The sequence below is a fragment of the Dryas octopetala genome, chromosome 7 (assembly GCF_963921425.1).
Source record: "Dryas octopetala chromosome 7, drDryOcto1.1, whole genome shotgun sequence".
NCBI lineage: Eukaryota > Viridiplantae > Streptophyta > Magnoliopsida > Rosales > Rosaceae > Dryas > Dryas octopetala.
In genome coordinates, this window is record NC_141372.1 from 9,195,672 (window position 1) to 9,214,021 (window position 18,350).

At 36.6% G+C, this 18,350-nt stretch overlaps 1 protein-coding gene across 1 annotated transcript; it reads left to right on the forward strand.

The window, feature by feature from the left end:
• Positions 1 to 9,133: 9,133 nt before the first annotated feature.
• Positions 9,134 to 18,332, forward strand: LOC147279416 (sulfate transporter 1.2-like). Its single transcript, XM_086252027.1, is given in 13 exon segments — positions 9,134 to 9,432; positions 9,740 to 10,096; positions 10,204 to 10,252; positions 10,353 to 10,560; positions 10,711 to 10,885; positions 11,014 to 11,079; positions 11,165 to 11,278; positions 11,392 to 11,508; positions 11,615 to 11,741; positions 17,136 to 17,422; positions 17,506 to 17,663; positions 17,665 to 17,697; positions 18,221 to 18,332. Coding segments are annotated over 12 exon segments (1,788 nt in total). The 5' UTR covers positions 9,134 to 9,432; positions 9,740 to 9,754.
• The last annotated feature ends 18 nt before the right edge of the window (positions 18,333 to 18,350 follow it).

The window sequence follows — 18,350 nt, forward strand, 5'->3', positions numbered from 1 at the left end:
TTAGTGACATAACCATATTATAATATTTAAACTTCTTTAACTATATACGTGACATGATCCGACTCACATGTATAACGGTTCTTTATTGTTTCAATACCCATCAAAAATATATATGAGTGTAATTGTTAAATAATCCATGCATGTTTGTAAAGTATAATTAATAACTTGATAGCTTGCTCTTAATTTAGTTTAAATTAAAGAATATATATCTCATTTGTTTCCCAATCAATCATAGAAGTATAAGCATGTCTCTTTATTTATTAATTTGTACTAGACATACATGCATGATTGGTAGAGAACAAGCAGATAAGACCACCAAAGACACACAAGTGGTGAAAGAGATGCGTGGACTTGACTCACACAGTGTGTGTAAGCATCTGTGGACGGCCGACTATTTGGCAGCTTGATCTCTTCCGATCCACAGATATATAGGCCACCCCGACAAATATACACATGATACTATATACAAATATACATGGTAGGTCTATATATAATTTTGTGATACAACATGTATAAAAGTTCAATTTTCATTCTTTATCTTCTTTTAAAAAATTTAATAAATCAACTTGTTGCTGTGAAAGGGGGAATAAGGAATTTTAATTAAAGAGGTGAAGCTATCTTAATGTTTATAGCCTAGTATTTAGAGAAGAAAATTTGAACTCAAATCCTTAAATGTAGAGATAGATATTATATATTCATTAAAGTTATAAGCCTCATATTTTATAGTCTGTTATTATAATTAATTGATTACTAAAAATAAAAAGCCATTTTCTATTTTGGAATACTAAGTTATTATATAGATCAACTTATGGCTTTGAGAAGTGGAGTTTAATTAAAGAGGTGAAGCTAATCAACCTATCTCATCATTTTGTAGTCTATTTTTTTTGTTTTCAATATTAAAAGAGGTTATAAGTTCAAATTTCTCTCTTTTCAAAAAAAAAAAAAAAAGACTAAAAGTTAAAAACTTATTATTGACTAGCTAATGAAGTGGTATCCCTCTACACCATACGAAAATATGAAATATGCCACCCCTAGCTTCTAGACGTTGAACTTTGTGAACTCGATCTCCTTTTGAAATTTGGGAACTCTCCTTTTGAAATTTGGGAACTCTCCTTTTGAACTTTCATAGCTCATGCATAGCACATTGATAGCCAAAATCTTTAACACACTTACTTATCTCATATCAATGTTAAATGAACCAAATATTTTTTGAAGCCTTTATTGATGTTTGAATAAGTAGTTGTATTTTTGTCAACATACTTCAAACCATGTGTTGTTAGAATTAAGTTACAATTGAAGTTATAGGAAAAGAAAATGTAGGGTTAATTTGTTAATTGACACAAAGTAGCGAATAGATCGAAATGAGTTTTAGTTACGACATTACCCATAGTTTTTAAGTCTATTATTAAACTTATCTATACTATTACTTAAAAAAAATGAAATCCGATTTGTCAACTATCTTATAAGTTTCTCAACAAAAAAAAAAGAAAAAAAAAAGAGAATAATAGGATAAGATGGTTGACAAGTAACTGAAAAACAACTATTAAAAACAAAACATTTTAAAATAAAAAATATTTCAATTATTTCTTATCCAACTTATCTCACTTTTTTCTTAACATTTTCTATAATATGATTGACAAACAATGTTCTTTAATAATAATATAGATAATTCCCTTGACGTGAGTAGTTTTATTTTGAATTTTAACGGGTCGTTTGGTATGCCTCACTAAGGATTTCATTATTTTTTGGGACTGTCCTAGACTCTCTCGGACTGGCCTAAGTTAGACTAATTAAGTATTGTCCTATGTTTGGTGCTGCATCAGACTAAAAAGATGAATTATTAAAATAATGATGACCTATGTTTGATGTTGTATCGGACTAAAATATAAAAATTTTATTTTTTAAATAATAAAATATTTATTAGATTTTAGTATGAATATTGATTTCAAAATCAAACTTCAACAAATCAAAAACTATATATAAAAGTGAACCAATGTGATACTTGTATGTGTATATAAGTTAGATATTGTGCATATATGAAGTTCACATATTACTGCGCATAAGTTCACAAACTAATAATACTAATAATCATCCACAAGCCCACCAATTAACATATGTTAATGAACATCCACAATCAAAATGATACATATAATGTGAGGAACTCGTCCTAAAGTCTTGAAACTAGATTCATCAATTATCTACTCATCTAGTGATATTTACTTATATTTTGGGGTTGCAAATACGAATTTTCCCTCTTTAGATAAAAAATGGTTAATTACACAAATACCCCTTAAAGTTTGACATGATTTTAAAAAACTCCTTACATTTTCAAATTGCACACCCTAACTACCTCAAGTTTAATTTCTTTGCACATAACCAAAGAATAAAATTTCGGGTTTCGAGGAAATTTCGACGGAAATTTCGAAGATTTTTAAATTTCGACAAAAATTAGACAGAAACGACGAAAATTGCTATCAAAATACGAAAATTTTGAATGAAACTTTACCATATATTTATTTAACATATTATCTACTACATTGATAAAAAATATTGAAGAAACCAAATTATATAGTAGGTTTCATGTGATATAAGATGAATATAATGCGCGCTGGAGACAAATACTGTTAAAAAAATAGTTTACTAATTAATAATTACATAAATTTGATTGAACAAACACCTCAGAGTTTGTGTAATTTATTTTTCAGTTTTTCATAAATGAAAAGAACTTTTCAGAGCTTTGGATTGTTGTTGTTTGTGCTTGTTTGAAGTTGTTCCATTATTACTTTCATTGGAAATTTCAAGGACGAAATTCTTTGAAGGGGGATAGATTGTGAGACCCCTTTGAAGGATGGTGGATTGTGAGACCCCGTATTTTTCCAAGTTTTATTTTGAAAAATATTTTAAAAATTTATTTGAGAAATAAAATATTTTAGGTTAATTTTATAATTTTTATTTTAAATTAGTTTGATCCGTTCTTTGACTTTTTGAACTATTGTGCTTTTGACTTCGATTTGTGGTTTGTTGGAAAGGTCTCGAACACACGAATATATGAGCGCAAACTGTGCATCAATCGGAGCTACGATTTGAAAGATATGAGAATTTGAAATGATGGACATTTTTGTAAATTTATAAACATAAATTTTAAAAATCCAAAATCAAATTTTGTATGTTAATTCTCTCTCTACACTTCCACAATATCAATTCACACAACCCAATAGGCCAATACCACTACCCAGTGGCTAGTACCCACCCTGATGGCCTGATCTCTTTGACTCTTTCTTTCTTTTATTTTCTTTCTCCTTCTTCTTTTTTTGTTTTTTTCTTTCTCCTTTTCTTACTTGTTTTTTCTTCTTCCTTTCTCTTTCGGTCTTTTCTTCATGTTCCTCACCTTTTCCTTCCCTTTTCCTTCCCGTGGCAGAGACCCTTCTTCCCTCTCATTTTTCTCTCCCAAGTACCAACCCAGGCGCATAAATCTCTTCCTCCTTCTCCTCTCCCTCTCTTTCTCTTCTCCTCTCCGATTTCTTCCTCCTTTCCTCCCTGATTTCTTCTCCCCTCTTGGGCCGCCGAGATCTAGTCGGGATCTCCCTCTCTTGGGCCTCCGAGATCTGGCCGGAGTTGGCTGGGATCTTCCTCTCTTGCGAAGAGTGAAGACAGAGAAGGAGAAACTACTGGAGAAGACAAAGCGAAATTTCAAAAATTTCGGCACATTTTGGAAAATTTTGGCGAAATGTTGACGAACATGTGCTAAAATTTTCATACCTCTGAAAAACGATATTTCACCGAAAATTTCAAAATTTAACTCCCTGCACATAACCCCCTAATATTGAAGTCAATTAACAAAATGTATGGAAGGACTAAATTATCCTTATAATGCTAAGATACTGTTTGGTTACATTTCAATTCATATTCTCCACATGGTAATAGAAACAGTAATGTGAGAAAAAAAAGAAAGATATTATGTGAGAAAAAAATAAGCAACAACGTGCCCCTTTCCAACAACCCATGCATTGAGCCTTCACCCATCTTCCTCCAACAACATTTTTTCCACAGATCTTCTGCCATGTGTGATGGGTGATGAGTCTTTCCATGTCAATTGCACTATCTGTACAAGTCTTATATATGCACTCTTGCCGCATCTACCAAGAATTACCTTTCTCTATAATCATAGCACGCAGTTTCAGAAAACAAGAACAAGCCCACAACTAGTGGCTAGTGCAAACTTCTAGCACTCTCTCCATGACAGCTTACTTTGCTTGGCAAATCTCTTTCTGCATTTTCTTGCCTTCATGCATTCGTCTCTCCATAACCTTACAAACACACGCTGCGCTCTCTGCACAAAACTCATATTTTGGTTCAAAAGTTCTATTAGATTGTGGTTGATAGGCCTCGACAATTAAATTCGAGGGGTTGGGGATTTTGTTTTTTGTTTGTTTGTTTGTTTTTGTTTTGTTTTTTTTTTTTTTTTTGGTGTTTGAACGTGCAAACAATAGAGATATACAAATCTTGGTTAGGATTATTATTCAGGGTTAATTTTGTCTTTTTTTTTTAAATTAAACTTGTGGTAGTTAAAGTGTGAAATTTGAAAACATATGTGAAAATGTGTCAAACCTCGTGGGATATTAGTGTAATTAACACATAAAAAAAGGTGTTAAAACTAGATACGAACCCTCTCCTTCTCAGCCCAGTATTTTCGGGGTGAGAGTGGGGGCGGTGGCTCCTATGTTCCTCACAGACCTGCTGCTTCTATCCCCGCCTCTCCTTTCTCTTTTTCTTCTTCGTTTGTTGTTTTGGTTTGTACTAAGGGATACTCTCCTCCCTCTTTGTGAGAGTTTTTTTATCTCAATAAAGGAGAGCTTTTTCGATCGCTCTGGTTTGGTTTGTTCGCGACGTTGTGCGGCTTTAGATCCTGCTTTGGCGACGGTTGTTCGGCTCTTTGGCGGCGCCACAAGAGATTTGTACGTTGGACGGCGTTGATATCGACTTTGGCGGAGGATGGTCGCGGTGTCGCGCCTTTGTTCTGCCGCTCTCGATGGTCGTGGCTTTGCGCTTTTGTTCTGCCTGGTGGTGTGCTAGGTTTTTTTTTGTTTTTGTTTTTTGTGTATTTCGGCCCCAGTTAGTACTGGACTTGTTCTACTGGGTTGGAGCTTGTTTTCCTACGTCTGAGACTGTAGGTAGAGGTTCCATGAATGGGGGACCTCTCTGTCCCATCATCAGAATTTAGTTCGACATGAATTTGAGCCTATTTTGGATGCAAATTATGTTCGTCTATCTTGCTTATGTGGCAAGTTGATATTTTTGTATATAATGGTATTTCCTTGGTGAAGATTTGAGAGTTTGGTCTTTGGCTGTTCGCAAATCTAATTGGCTAGATGTTGTAACGGCGGAAGCCTTTGTAATTTTTTTTTTCACCATAATCCCACAGGCCATGAGCCTAACTTTCTTAAATTAAAAAAAGGTGTGAAAACTAGATACGTGCCATCCATTAAACTAGCATACCTCAAATAATACTCCAACAATTATACCAATGATATATTGATATGATAGTAATTTATTTATAAATACATATACATTGAATCTAATAATCTTTCTAATCTAATAATCTAATAATCTTTCTAATCTAATAATCTAATAATCTTTCTAATCTGAAGGAAAAAAAAAAAAAAAAAAAAGATTTTTAGAGAATTTATCCAAATGAATAATTTATTTGTTAATTTTTTGTTTTTTTTATAAAAGGGAACAAAAGAGCTGATAAAGTCCAGAAGATTGCGGGTACTAATTATTATCATTTATCATCATTAACCCAAATCCCGGTGTCCACCGTCAACGAATGGGGAACCATTGAAATTCAATATGCCACATCCCGTACCTGCCCTTAGAAACGTCCTCGTTCATCCTCTGTGGGGTCCACCTCCATCTCCCAAGTCTTAACTAACAAAACACGGGTAGGCGTTGACGGACCCAAACACAGCTCACAGAAACGAAGAACAAAAAGCAGGGGATACCAACGAAAGCAAGAGCCAAACATATCGTTTCTTCTTTTTTGTCACTTTGACTATTTAACATTGCATGTGGAGTCGTCCATACAGGGGCAGTTTCGTAAATGTCCACCCGTAGTTGACTTCTCAACTCACAAGTCACACCAATACATTAATGGAAAACGAATACTATTTATAAAATTATTGTTTAGACTTTAGAGTTTAAAATTTTATATAAAGATACTTAAAGTTCAGTCTATTTTATTAGTCTTTCTTAGACTAAAATTGGTAGTAATTTAAGGTTTTTAATTAAGTCATTTTATTTTTTTTCTTTGACGGCTTTATGTTAGGTTTTTACTCCAAAATTTTGGGTCTATAAATCCTACTCTACACCTTAGGAGAGAAAATACTCTTCAAATAGAGAAAAATACCCTTCAAATTGGGGAATGACTTTATTATGAATTAAAAGAATTTTCTTATAAATTTTAAAACACCCTCGATCTCCATCTAAAAACTATTTTTTAAAGTACCTAAGTCTAATTATTTTTTATATATTAACAATTTTTTATGTATTATAATTTGATTTTAAATATTAACAATTGTTCATGTATTTTATATGATGAATACAGTTTATAAAATTATTGTTGTGAGTTTAAAATTGGATTTTTTTTTTTTTAGGAGGTGAATTCGTGGCATTATATTTTTAACATAAGTTTTCAATGACGCCCACTGTATATAGGATTTCAACGATCCGAACCGTTTATTTTTAGATTTTCATTAAAAAATCATCTTTGTAAAAAATCAGGTAAATCAGAAACCATTTACTTATAAAGATTAAATTGTCAACAAAATAAATACTTGAAATGTTAATCATTTAATATTTGTAGGTAAATAGTTTTTGATTTACTTAATTTTTTTTACAAGGATAATCCTTTAATGAAACCCTAAAAAATAAACGGTTTGGATCGTTGAAATTTTATATAAAGTAGGCCACATTGAAAACTTATGTAAAAAATAAGATGTCATGAATTTTTTTTTTTATTTTATTTTTTTTAAAGTCCAGTTTATAAATTAGGCTGATAACTTAGCTCACTTGCTACGGAAAATTTTAGTTTGGTCTACTTTAATTTGAAGCAAGCGACACGAAAGTTATTGAGCGTTCGACAATTGTCACTCGGTGACAGTAGTTATTTGAATTGCAAAGAACACCTGTGTACAAAGTGGACCTATTTATTATTATAACTTTTAAAGTGGGTTTGTTTATTATTGATGGTTGTAAAATAGACTTTAGAGTAATTTACTTTTTAAAATCTTAGATATTCATGATTGTTCACATATTATAATTTAATTTTAAATATTAAACTTTATTGATGTATTATTATTTGAGTAATAACACTATTTCACTGTGTCAACGTAGAAAGATTTCTCCGCATCTAACATGTTTGATTGTTTTCCAAATTCAACGAGCAACACTTCACCTGAAATACTAATATTAATAAAAACCATTTATTTAGCAAAGCAATGTGAACTGGGATTCTATATTTTTGCAAAAATATTAAGATTCCGTGCTGTTTTGGTAACTTACATTTGCAATTCCAGGCTTTCCAGCTTCTCTTATTTTGGGTTTTTAGCTGGTTGCGGGTAGACTGTTATATTATTTTCTCAGTAACCAAACGTGTCCCCTATCTTCTTGGGTTTTCTTTTTTTGGGAGCCTTTTGTTTTTGTGAAACAATGGGATGGAGCTAGAAGCATATTGGGATTCATTGAACCTGGACACAATCTGTGCTTGATCTAAATCTTCTTCCCCTGCCTCTTCAAAGATTGCCCTTTGCCCTTTATTTTATAAATTAAATTTGTCAGGGACATGAGAACCATCAAGTGTGGGAAAGAGAAGGTGCTAAGCTAATGCTTGCTGGGTTGTGTCTTTTGTGTGTGTATTGTCTATAGTATTTGTTTCCCTTTTGATTTTTTTATTGTGAATTATTTTATCATTTATTTGGTTCTTTTGCCCTTTTTTTGTACAGGGTTTTTGAGCTTAAGTGGATTTTTCCAGAAAGGGAAGACCTTTTGGTTAGGTGTAATTGTACCTCCCACTATCAGTGGCTTTAATGAGAAGCATATGTAGGAGGTAAGATAGACTCTGGTTTTAGACTTATTCTTCAACCCAAATACATACATGCATTTTGGAAAAGACCCGGTGCCATAAAAAAAGAAGGCAGAGAAACAATCTCTTGGTCTTGGTTCTATCATCCTCACCCTCATCAACATCAACATCTGTTTCTGATTTTATTCCTGCCCAATTTGTGAAACTAGCTTTTATAGAGCAATGTAGGTGGAACCATCAACCATGTATTAGATTCTAATAAAAGAGTGGCATTGTGTTATTGGATGTTAATTTTAAAACCAAATAGTTTAAAGATTATGCATCTCAATTGAATTGGTCAAGTTGCCTTTTTAAGGAATTCCAAAGTGGCATAATTGATTCTTGAACTTTTGTGCAGAATTAGATATAAAGTATGTTTTAATCCCTTTATGGGAATAGCATAATTTCTCTATGACACTAGTTTTAAAGTTAAAGCCTTGGATGCTGCTACTACTTCATATCAGCATCAATCAACATTGTTATTTCAACCTTACAGCAGGAAAGAATACAGTATAAAATCATGAGTTGAGCGTCTATAACAAGGTATTGCTTAGATTGAGTCATTGACAACTTGGCCTCTCTTCTTTCATGAAAATCGGTATACCTTTTTTTTTTTCCCTCCCTCTCCCTCCTTAAATTGTTGTTCTTTGGTCAATCAAAACCCATTGTGGTCCTCACAAAATTCGTAGCATTAGGTGAAAAGCAAGTTAGGCCATTGGTTGCTGCTCGAGAATAACAAAGGTTTACGTCTAAATGGGCCATAAATAAGGACTGATTCGGCATTTTTTGTTTTTTTCAATTAAGACACCCGTTAAAACTTGAAACTGTTACACTAGACTTCTAATGGCTGGTTGTGATGGACTTAAGGTTGAAAAATATTGTCTAATAAATAGTAAAAAAAAAAGGTGGGTATAATCTTCTGGTTTCTAGCTGCTGCCATCTGTGCTCTTAAGTCAACACCATCTTCCAATACATATTATATACTCCTAAGCACTAAAATTATGGAACCGATGATGACTTTGCTTACACCAATCACCAGAAATTTAATAATCAATTCTTTGGCTGGTTGGAATTGAAAATTTTTGCTTCACTTTGTTGGTTAGTCATGTATATGTCATGTATGAGATCTAGATGCACAACTTAATACTTTTTTGTGCTTGTGTCTTTCAGCTAGAAAAGTTTGACCAGAAATCCTTTTAAGTGCTTATATAAGGCTGAGCTTCCGAACTTCCTTCAGCACTCACGTAAGCCCCTGTGTACTTTCAAAGAATTGTCTGCACAAAGCCTTCTCCAGCATCCATTCTTTTCATTGGGTTAGATTCAGTCTCTACAACTACCACTTTTGGCTGAAAAGTTATATTTGTGCACTTCTTTGAACTGAATATGTGTTCACTCAGACCAATATTCCTATAGACCAGTTAGTTGATTAGTGAACCTTAAAAGGTTGAAAGTAGAGGCTGTGAAATATACATGCTACATGCAGCTAGAAACTGCTCCTTAGTGGTTTATTGCAGCCCTTTACACTTCTGAGTACTGTCTGCTCTAGCACTTTGTTCATAATAAGAATCAGTATTCTGATATGTCTGGTCATGGTTTGTTTTGCTGTGTCATGCACTACAGGTGAACTGAATATCCATGGCTTCGGTTCATTCAAGCAGTGAGGACCTCGAAGCTAAAGAGATGGAAACCAGAAGTTTTCCATCTTCGCGCCATAATTCACAGGGTGGAACTTTCATTCATAAAGTGGGAGTTCCCCCAAAGCAAAAGCTCTTTAAGGAATTCACAGCCACCCTGAAGGAAACATTATTTTCAGATGATCCTCTAAGGTCCTTCAAGCATCAATCCGGGTCACGGAAGTTCGTCCTTGGCCTGCAGGCCATTTTCCCCATACTTGAATGGGGGAGAGGTTACAATCTATTGAAATTTAGGGGGGACCTAATTGCTGGACTGACTATTGCTAGTCTCTGCATTCCTCAGGTAATTTATCTGCTTATTAGATGTATAGATAGAAGGGAATAAAGAATAGCAAATTTATGTCATTTTTCATTTACAAGTTCTAATGATTTTCTCAACTGGCAAATCAGGACATTGGCTATGCAAAACTTGCAAATATGGCTCCCCAGTATGGATTGTGTAAGTATCTATGTTACTCAACAACACCTTCCATTGCTTATAGCTATTTTCCTTGGATATTGTGGTGAGACTTCTCTTCTATTGTTCCAAAACTTTTCAGACTCGAGCTTTGTTCCGCCATTGATCTATGCTGTCATGGGTAGCTCAAGAGATATTGCCATCGGACCTGTGGCTGTGGTGTCTCTCCTGTTGGGTACTTTGCTCCAGAATGAGATTGACCCTGCCACAAATCCATCAGACTACCGGCGGCTGGCATTCACGGCTACATTTTTTGCAGGGATCACCCAAGCTACCCTTGGGATTTTGAGGTAATTGAGTACTTTAGCTCTCTGGGTCTTAAAGGGAATTTACATCTTAAATGTTTCTTACCATAATTAATTTCTTATTCTATCTTTGAAGGCCTTTAGGTTTCTGCTCTCTGTGATAATATTATTCTGGTTTTATCTTGTTGTTATCAGGATGGGATTCTTGATTGATTTCCTATCTCACGCTGCCATCGTTGGATTTATGGGTGGAGCTGCCATCACAATTGCCCTCCAACAGCTTAAGGGTTTTCTTGGCATAAAAAAGTTCACAAGGAAAACTGATATTATCTCTGTAATGCACTCAGTATTTGGCTCGGCCCATCATGGGGTAAGCTCTATCTACCTCTCTAACTCAATTGTTTATGTATTTTTCCACTACTTCTATCCTTACCTTCTAAATAGAGTCTGAAACCTGCAACATCAAGATACTGAATCCTATAATACAAAATTTTGCAGTGGAACTGGCAGACAATAGTCATCGGAGCATCGTTTTTATCGTTTCTTATAGTTGCCAAATATATTGTAAGCCCCAAAACCTTACCACCCTTACCTAATATGATTCAAGTTTGTTAATTCTTGTCTGATTTTCACATGTTTTGGGGAGCAGGCAAAGAAGAACAAGAAGCTCTTCTGGGTTTCGGCAATTGCCCCGCTGATATCAGTTATCCTGTCCACTTTTTTTGTGTACATAACTCGTGCAGATAAAGAAGGGGTTGAAATTGTAAGTACTTTAGGTTATATTTTTCTTGCTCTTTTTCTCATACTATTGTTGTACAGATAGCAGGGTGATAGCAGCTATCAGCAGCAATACTAACAGTTTATTTATGTATGAAGGTGAGACATATAGTAAAAGGAATCAATCCTCCATCTGTGGATAAAATATTTTTCACTGGTGACTATCTCGCAAAGGGTTTTAAGATTGGCGTTGTGGCTGGCATGATAGCATTGACAGTGAGCAATCTCATAACCCATTTCCTCTTACCAAGAAAAGATTTGGTATCACTTCTTGTATCTAAACCCTTTCTTAATTCTAATTCTCTCGTGTTGGCATGACCAGGAAGCGATAGCAATTGGAAGAACTTTTGCTTCCATGAAGGACTACCAATTAGATGGAAACAAAGAAATGGTGGCTCTAGGAACCATGAATATTGTTGGCTCAATGACTTCCTGCTATGTGGCGACAGGTGAGAAGAAAGTACGATTTGAATTACATGAATTACATACTATTAGGACAACAATGCAGAAAAATATTTAGGAATGCATATTTATGCCTGATAAGGATTGGTTCCTGCTGTCTGTCTATTTGTATTTTGTACCGAAGATCTTATAAAAAGCTTTGAAGGTGGAATATAGTTATTGCATAATACTGTGCCAAAATTTCGAACCTAGTAACTACATGGTTAGGTGATACACTTGATAATATGGCCGAATAAATTTTAATATATCTCAAGGTATATTTATACAGGATACATAATACCATTTAAGGTAAGTCAACTATACAGCTATGACATTAATTCCTAGCTAAATAAGGAAAACCTATATACACGCTAACTCTCCCCCTCAAGTTGGTGCATAGATATCGCTCATGCCCAACTTGGATAGCGATGCATGGAATGGACCACTAGCAACAGCATGAGTCATCATATCAGCCAGCTGATCCGCACTCCTAATATAAGGAACCTCTATCACACCAGCATCTAGATTATCCTTGATGTAGTTCCTGTCAAGTTCAACATGCTTGGTTCGATCGTGCTGTACAGGATTATTAGCAATCTCAATAGCCGCCGTGTTATCACAAAAGAGCATCATCGGTTTCTGAGGACCATACCCGAGTTCACTTAAGAGAATTTTGAGCCAAGTAATCTCTGTAGTTGCATGATGAAGGGCACGGTATTCAGCTTCTGCACTAGACAGTGATACCACATTCTGTTTCTTACTCCGCCAAGTCACCAAATTTCCTCCAACAAATGACACATACCCTGAAGTAGACTTCCTATCCAATCTGGACCCAGCAAAGTCTGAATCAGTGTATCCCACAATATCTAGGTGTCCATGCCTGGAGAACATAATACCTTTACCTGGAGAGGACTTTAGATAAGCCAAAATACGATTCACTGCATCCATGTGTCGGTTGCTTGGATTATGCATGAATTGACTCACAACACTAACTGCATATGATATGTCAGGCCTAGTATGAGCTAGATAGATCAACTTCCCTACTAGCCTCTGATACCTTTCCTTGTTTGTCGGAACCTGATCAGGATAGATAGTCAGACCATGATTCACCTCAATAGGAGTATCCACAGGTTCACAGGCAGAGTTACCAGTTTCAGCCAAGAGATCTAATGTATACTTCCGTTGAGAGAGGAAAATTCCTTGCTTGGACCGAGACACTTCAATGCCCAAGAAGTATTTTAGAGCTCCTAAATCCTTCATTTCAAATTCCTTAGCCAAATAACCCTGAAGCTTCTCTATCTTACTTGGATTACTACCTGTAACAATCATGTCATCAACATAAACAATAAGCAAGGTAATATCATCACCATCTCGTTTATAGAACAGGGTGTGATCTGCCAAGGCTTGCTTAAAACCATATGCCTTCATTGAGTGGCTTAATCTGCCAAACCAAGCCCTCGGCGACTGTTTCAGTCCATAAAGCGCCTTCTTCAGCTTGCATACCTTGCCTCCTTTCGGTGTAAATCCTGGAGGAGGATCCATATACACCTCCTCTATCAGATCACCATGAAGAAAAGCATTCTTCACATCAAACTGTCGTAATGACCAATCCAAATTAGCTGCAAGAGAAAGTATGACTCTAACAGTGTTCATCTTGGCCACAGGAGCAAAGGTCTCTCGATAGTCAATCCCATAAGTCTGGGTGTAACCCTTGGCAACCAGTCTAGCCTTGTACCTGTCAACTGTACCATCTGATTTATATTTCACTGTAAATACCCACTTACACCCTACTGTCTTCTTTTCCTGAGGTAACTCGACCATCTCCCAAGTAGAATTCTTCTGGAGTGCCTTCATTTCTTCTACCATAGCAGACTTCCACTTGGGATCTCCAAGAGCTTCCTGAAAATGACTAGGAACAGACACAGAAGACAACTGAAGGGCAAAAGCAAGGTGAGACTTAGACAAACGATGATAAGAGACAAAATCTGACATAGGATAAACTACATTAGAAGATGATTTAGAGAAGCCCAACCGATCAGGCTCTCTACGTTCACGAAGGGGATATCTTCTATCCGGACCACCAACTTGTGAATCCAAGTCAGCAGATTCTGAAGTTACAGGGTTAGGATTCAAATCAGTATCTGAAACTGAAGCTATAGGGAAAGAAACATGTACCTCAGAGTCGATCTTAGAAGAGTCATCCGATGGCATGGTAGTATCATCAAGAGGAGTACTGAAATTAGAGGGAGGCACAGCAGTAGTAACTTTGTTTCTCCTAGTATAGCCTTTTTGGAACAACCGGGCCGGCCTTTCCTCAGGTTCGGATTCAGCCATCACAGGATCAGAACCCGAAACAGCTGAATCCTCCCCCTTACCCGAAATCCACAATCTCTTTTCATCCAACCACAATTGTTCCTCTTCCTTACTTCGAATCTCCCCCTGAAGAGGTACCATTGAGACCTCCCCAGAAAAATAAGACACACGCTCACAAAACTCAACATCCATGGACACATAGATTTTACCTGTAGGAGGATGAAAACATTTATACCCCTTTTGAGAATTAGAGTAACCAAGAAAAACACACCTAAGAGCACGGGGATCAAGTTTATCCCTATGAAGAGAGTGAACATGAACAAAACAAACACAACCAAAGACCCTAGGGCAAAGATTTAGGGCAGAAGGGATAGGGTGAAATCGTGACAACATCCGCAATGGGGTCTGATAGTCAATGATACGAGCAGGCATTCTATTGATAAGAAAGACAGCAGTCATGACAGCATCAGCCCAGAAGCGTTTCGGAACATGCATAGTAAAACATAAGGCCCGTGCCACCTCAAGAAGATGACGGTTCTTACGTTCTGCTATGCCGTTCTGTTGTGGCGTGTAGGCACACGTCGTCTGGTGGATGATGCCATGTTGTGTATAGAAATCAGTAAGTGACTGATTAACAAACTCACGACCATTGTCAGAATGAAATACCTGAACCTGAGAATTAAACTGTGTGATAATCATTTTGTAAAATTTAGGAATAACATGGATAACATCACTCTTAGACTTTAGCAAGTACACCCAGCTCACCCGAGTACAGTCATCAATAAAAGACACAAAATATTTATGACCAGAAGCAGAAGGAGTAGAAAACGGACCCCAAACATCTGTATAAACACATGAAAAAGGAATAGAGCTTTTATTGAAACTCACTTTAAAAGGAACACGATGGTTTTTTGCATAAATGCACTGTTCACACCTTAAACTAGCAACAGGAATATTGATAAACAACCTAGGAAACAAACGTTCTAGATAGACAAACGATGGATGTCCAAGACGACAATGCCATAAAAGAATCTTCTCCCTTTCAGACCCTCCTATTCCTACTTGAAGCCCACGGCTAGACTCTGACTGCAATTGTCGGGTCCCCTCTAAGTAGTAAAGACCCCCTCTCTCCCTACCAGTGCCAATCGTCATCTTCGTGAGATTGTCCTGAAAAACACAGTGAGTAGAATGAAAGGTCACAGAACAATTAAGACTTTTAGTAATCTGGCTAATGGAGAGGAGACTATTAGAGAGATTAGGTGCAAGCAAAACAGAAGACATGGAGAATGAAGGAGAAAGAGAGACAGTCCCGGCCCCCGTAATCGGCATGGGAGTCCCATCGGCAACCTGAACAGACTTAACAGGCGGAGGTATTAGAGAACTGAACAAGGAAGACTTACTAGTCATATGATCAGTAGCCCCTGAATCAATAACCCAAGTGTTAGTAGAAGAAAGAAATGCAAAACCAAAATTACCTCCTCCTTGGGAAGAAACTCGAGAGACCTGAGAAGCAGAAGAAGGACATGTGTCAACAAGGGCAGACTGAGAGGATTTCTTGTTCCTTCTCTCGGCTTGCTTAAGCTTATACCACTCCGGGTAACCATGCTTCTTCCAGCAAACATCCACTGTATGTCGAGTACTATTGCAATAAGTGCAGAGGCGAGCAGAAGGCTCAGAGGAAACAGCAGGAGGGGCTGGCCGAAAGCTGCTTTTCTGGGCTACCAGGGCTGAAGCCATAGAACTATCTTCAGTTCCCATGGTGACCTGTCGTTGTGCTTCGCGACGAACCAGTGAGTAGGCTTCTTCCAGGCTTGGTAAAGGAGAAGCAGCCAAAACACGACTGCTAACTTGATCCAAACTGTGATCAAGACCTGCAAGAAACATATAAACCCGATCCTCAGCTATACGCTTCCTCTGTTTCTCAGCATCAGCTGTACACTCCATATCATTAGGCCGTCGATAATCTAACTCCATGAAAATGGAGTTCAGCTCATTATAGTACTCAGTGAGAGGTCGGCCACCCTGACGCAATTGAAAGGTCTTCTTCATCAATTCATAAACCTGAGAAGAGTCAGAGGCATCAAGATAGCTCCTCTTAACAGCATCCCAAACCTCCTTCGCTGTTCCACACTGAACGAAATGAGACATGAGATTGGGCGTCATGGAGTTGATGAGCCATGACTTCACTATGGCATCTGCAGCTTCCCACTCATCATAGGTCGGATCAGTCTCTGCAGGTGCAACCTTCCTGCCTGTAATATAGCCCTTCTTATTTCTGCCGGCAATATGCATCTCCAAAATCTTAGACCAAATACGATAATTAGTACCATCTAATTTGATATGGATTGGAGAAGAAGTCTCCTGAAAAGTCACAATGGATGACATCTTGTTTTCAGAAATCACAGGGGTCTTGCTGGCAGAGGCAGTGACAATTTCGTCAGACATAGGATGCGGCTAGGATTTCTTTCAAAGAAAGATTGAGGCTAGGGTTTCGGCTTGGCTGATCGGCACCTTCCTGTTTGGCTAGGGTTTGTTGATGGTGTTTAGCTAGGATTTTAAGAAAAGAAGATAGGCTAGCAGCAGCACAAGAGAAGAGCTAGAGTTGCTCTTGGAAGGGTGCGGCAGCAGCAATTCTTCAGGTTAGGGTTTCAGCAAGAACAAAGAAAAAATTTTTTTTTTTCGCAGTACTGTAGCGGCGATACTGTAGCAGTACTGTTGCGGTACTGTAGCGGCGACACTGTAGCAGTACTGTAGCGGCGACACTGTAGCGGGTACTGTAGCGCGAAAAAACTTTGGAAAAACCTAGATCTCTAGGCTCTGATACCAACTTGATAATATGGCCGAATAAATTTTAATATATCTCAAGGTATATTTATACAGGATACATAATACCATTTAAGGTAAGTCAACTATACAGCTATGACATTAATTCCTAGCTAAATAAGGAAAACCTATATACACGCTAACTGATACTTTAATAGTTTAAGCAATAAGCATATGTAGAACCCTGGACATGGTTTCTAGAGGGAGTGAGGGACATGAGACTAAGCACATGGAATATAACTGACTATATGCACTCATACTTGCAGGTTCATTCTCTCGCTCGGCAGTGAATTACATGGCCGGCTGCCAAACTGCAGTCTCTAATATTGTGATGTCCATTGTGGTTTTTCTAACCTTGCAATTCATTACACCTCTTTTTAAGTACACCCCAAATGCCATTCTTGCTGCTATCATTATATCTGCTGTGATCAACCTAATCGACTTCCAAGCAGCAATCCTTATATGGAAGATTGATAAATTTGATTTCGTCGCTTGCATGGGAGCCTTCTTTGGTGTAATCTTTGCATCTGTTGAGATAGGCCTCTTAATTGCGGTATAAATCATTATCGACAACTACCTTAGATTCCAATACTATACAGAGATAAGTGGTCTAAGTTAACATTTGTTTATGTCCAGGTCTCAATTTCCTTTGCTAAAATCCTCTTACAAGTTACCAGGCCACGGACTGCAATTCTTGGGAAGATTCCTAGGACAACTGTGTATAGAAACATCGAACAATATCCAGAAGCAACTAAGGTTCCAGGTGTTATGATCGTCAGAGTTGATTCTGCGATTTACTTTCTCCAACTCCAATTACATTAAGGAGAGGTATAGATGCTCTCTCTATTATACTCGGTTTATCTAATTCTTGAGTTGTAAAAACAAATAAAAAATTAATACTATGACCTGCCATCTATATACTTCTGATTACCTTAAATTGAGAGCTGATCATGCACAGAAAGTTAAATCTAAATTGACTATGATTACAAGAACCATAGATGTGACGGAATCCCACAGGGAGAAAAGCTACGTGATATAACAGAAGAAGATGAGAGACAGTTAACTTTTTAATTAGTTATGTATTCTTATGGACTGATTATCCAGTTAAGCTTTTCCCAAGTTAAAAGATGAAAATGTTAACTGCCAAACTAAGCTGTATCTTTGACTTACTAAAGCTTTTGTACTTGTAACTTGCAGCATGGTGTATTAAGTCATTATGTTAGTTCTAATAGTCTATATGGCCTCACCATGGAAAGAACCTAGAAATAAGCTGATTTTAATGCTTTTCAATCTGTTTACGTAATCAGACTGCTAGTAGCTTTTGTGATGCTGAGGTTCAACTTTCTTGCAGGATATTGAGATGGTTAGCAGATGAAGAAGAACAGTTAAAAGCAGCCTACCTACCAAATATTCAGTTTTTGATAGTTGAAATGTCACGTAAGCGTTTTTTTTCTTTTAACTGACCTCTTTAAAATTAAACA